Source organism: Merops nubicus, unplaced genomic scaffold (assembly GCF_000691845.1).
Source record: "Merops nubicus isolate BGI_N331 unplaced genomic scaffold, ASM69184v1 scaffold32114, whole genome shotgun sequence".
Lineage (NCBI taxonomy): Eukaryota > Metazoa > Chordata > Aves > Coraciiformes > Meropidae > Merops > Merops nubicus.
The window spans coordinates 3330-5352 of record NW_008606773.1 but is presented as its reverse complement, the minus strand read 5'-3'; the positions used below and the strand labels follow the sequence as shown (position 1 = coordinate 5352).

The following is a 2023-nucleotide window of genomic DNA, read 5'->3' as shown; positions in this document are numbered from 1 at the left end:
GCTCCCCAACCCCCGGGTCTGTGCTGATTTTGGGGGCTGGTGGCAGGCAGAGCCCCCGTGGCCAGCAGGAGCAGTTGGCAGAGGAGCCTGTATGGCTTTTGGGAGGCAAAGGGCATCTCCCCGGGGTGAGAACTCACCTCTAAGCTTTGCTGCCCCTCCTGCTGCCCTCTCCACCTCTCCACGGCACAGTTTGGAGGTCAGGAGAGGGTTCCACGGGATGTTCTGGCAGCAGCAGGACTGGTCTTGAAGCCCGTGAGGTGGGCACCCGTGTTGCATCCTCCCCCCAGCATCTGCTGGGGTCCCCTGGGTGCAGATGTTCTGCCCTGAGAGGTGCCACTGCCAGGCTGCACCAGTCATGAGCAAAATGCTCCCGGCCCCAGCTCCTTCCAGCCCTTCCCTGAGCAACCTTGAGAGCAGGGGAAAATCGCTGCCAGAAGGGAAATGTGAACCACAGGGAGAAGTGGAGGGGAAAGGCAAGAGGAAAGGGGAAATAATGAAAGCAAGGATGGGGAAGAGGACGGCTGGGTCATGTCTGGAGAGGTGGGGTGACTCTGGAGGGCAAAATTGGGCAAAGGGGGGCAGGCACCCACCCCCCATCTCTCACTCTCCACCCTCGCTGCGTTCAGGTGATCTATGGCCAAGAAGAACCAGGGAAAGGTGCAGAGCAGCGTGAACCCAAGACCCAGGAGAGAGCTCCAGTGCAGAAGACGAGAGGGCTGCTCTCTCCAAAATCCCTGTTAACTCCCACCTTACTGCAGAACATGACCCTCCTGGAGCTGCTGAGCAGCTCCCGGGAGCTCTGGGATATCCTGGATAACCTGCCCGAGCGGGACCGTGCTCCACACCCCAGAGGACAGAGGGATTTGGGGCCAGCCTCAGGCAAGCTTAAAAAGACTTTTGGCTGGGGAGATTTCTATTCCAACATCAAGACAGTGAAGTTGAACCTCTTGATCACCGGAAAGGTGGTGGATCATGGCAACGGCACCGTCAATGTCTTCTTCAGACACAACTCTACGGGGCATGGGAACATCTCCGTCAGCCTCGTGCCCCCCACCAAGGCTGTCGAGTTTGACCTGGAGCAACAGATCTTCATCGAGGCCAAAGAATCCAAAATCTTCAACTGCCGGGTGGAGTACGAGAAGGTGGATCGTGCCCAGAAGACCACCCTCTGCACCTACGACCCCTCCAAGACCTGCTACCACGAGCACACCCAGAGTCACGTCTCCTGGGTCTGCTCCAAGCCCTTCAAAGTCATCTGCATCTACATCACCTTCTACAGCATAGACTACAGGCTGGTGCAGAAGGTGTGTCCTGACTACAACTACCACAGCGACGTGCCCTACTACCCCTCGGGGTGAGGGGGGGATGCCCCCGGGGACCAGCAGGGTGCTGGGAGGGTGGGGGGAGGGACTGGGATGGTTTTGTAAGCTGGGGCAGGCACGTGGTGCTCCCTCGAAACCAGAAGCAAGGAAAGAGGAGGGGTTTTCCCATTTTTTTTTCCCCCCAAAGCTCCAAGGCCAAGAGGAGGAATTTGAGGCTCCCCGGGTCCCAGCGTCGCTCAACCTGATCTGGATCCACGGTCTGTAGAGACTGGTAAATTCAGGGTCTGAATTCAGGATGCACAAAAATAGGACATCAAGCCACGACCAGGACTTGTGTTTCTCGATGCAATAATGGACTCGCCTGGTTCTAGGCCACATGGTCCTAAAAAGGTTGGTGAGCAAGCGAAAAGGGGGCTCCAGAAGCAGGTTTAGGCAGCCTGGAGCCAGGGGCAGACCTCCGGAAGCAGGTGTAGGCAGCCTGGAGCCAGGGGAAGACCTCCGGGGGGGAGAAAGGCACCTGATGCTCTCCACGGGCAGCCCCATCATCTCCCCCACCTCTGAGTTCTGCAGAGGGGGGACCTCGAGCTGAGTTTCCCCACATCAGGGTGCAAAGAGCTGCCGGGATGGAAAAGGAGAGCTGGGGAGGGCAGGGGGGCACCTCCCAGGGGTGCCAGCCCCCCCCCACCCGGGGCTCCCAGCGG

General features: G+C 59.0%; 1 protein-coding gene across 1 annotated transcript; it reads left to right on the top strand.

Moving 5' to 3' along the window:
• Nucleotides 1-626: 626 nt before the first annotated feature.
• LOC103772432 (neurexophilin-1-like) lies at nucleotides 627-1358 on the top strand (the record flags this gene model as incomplete). The annotated part of the gene is made up of 1 exon (XM_008939763.1): nucleotides 627-1358. A coding segment is annotated over one exon (732 nt), but the record flags the coding sequence as incomplete, so codon positions are not given.
• Nucleotides 1359-2023: the final 665 nt, after the last annotated feature.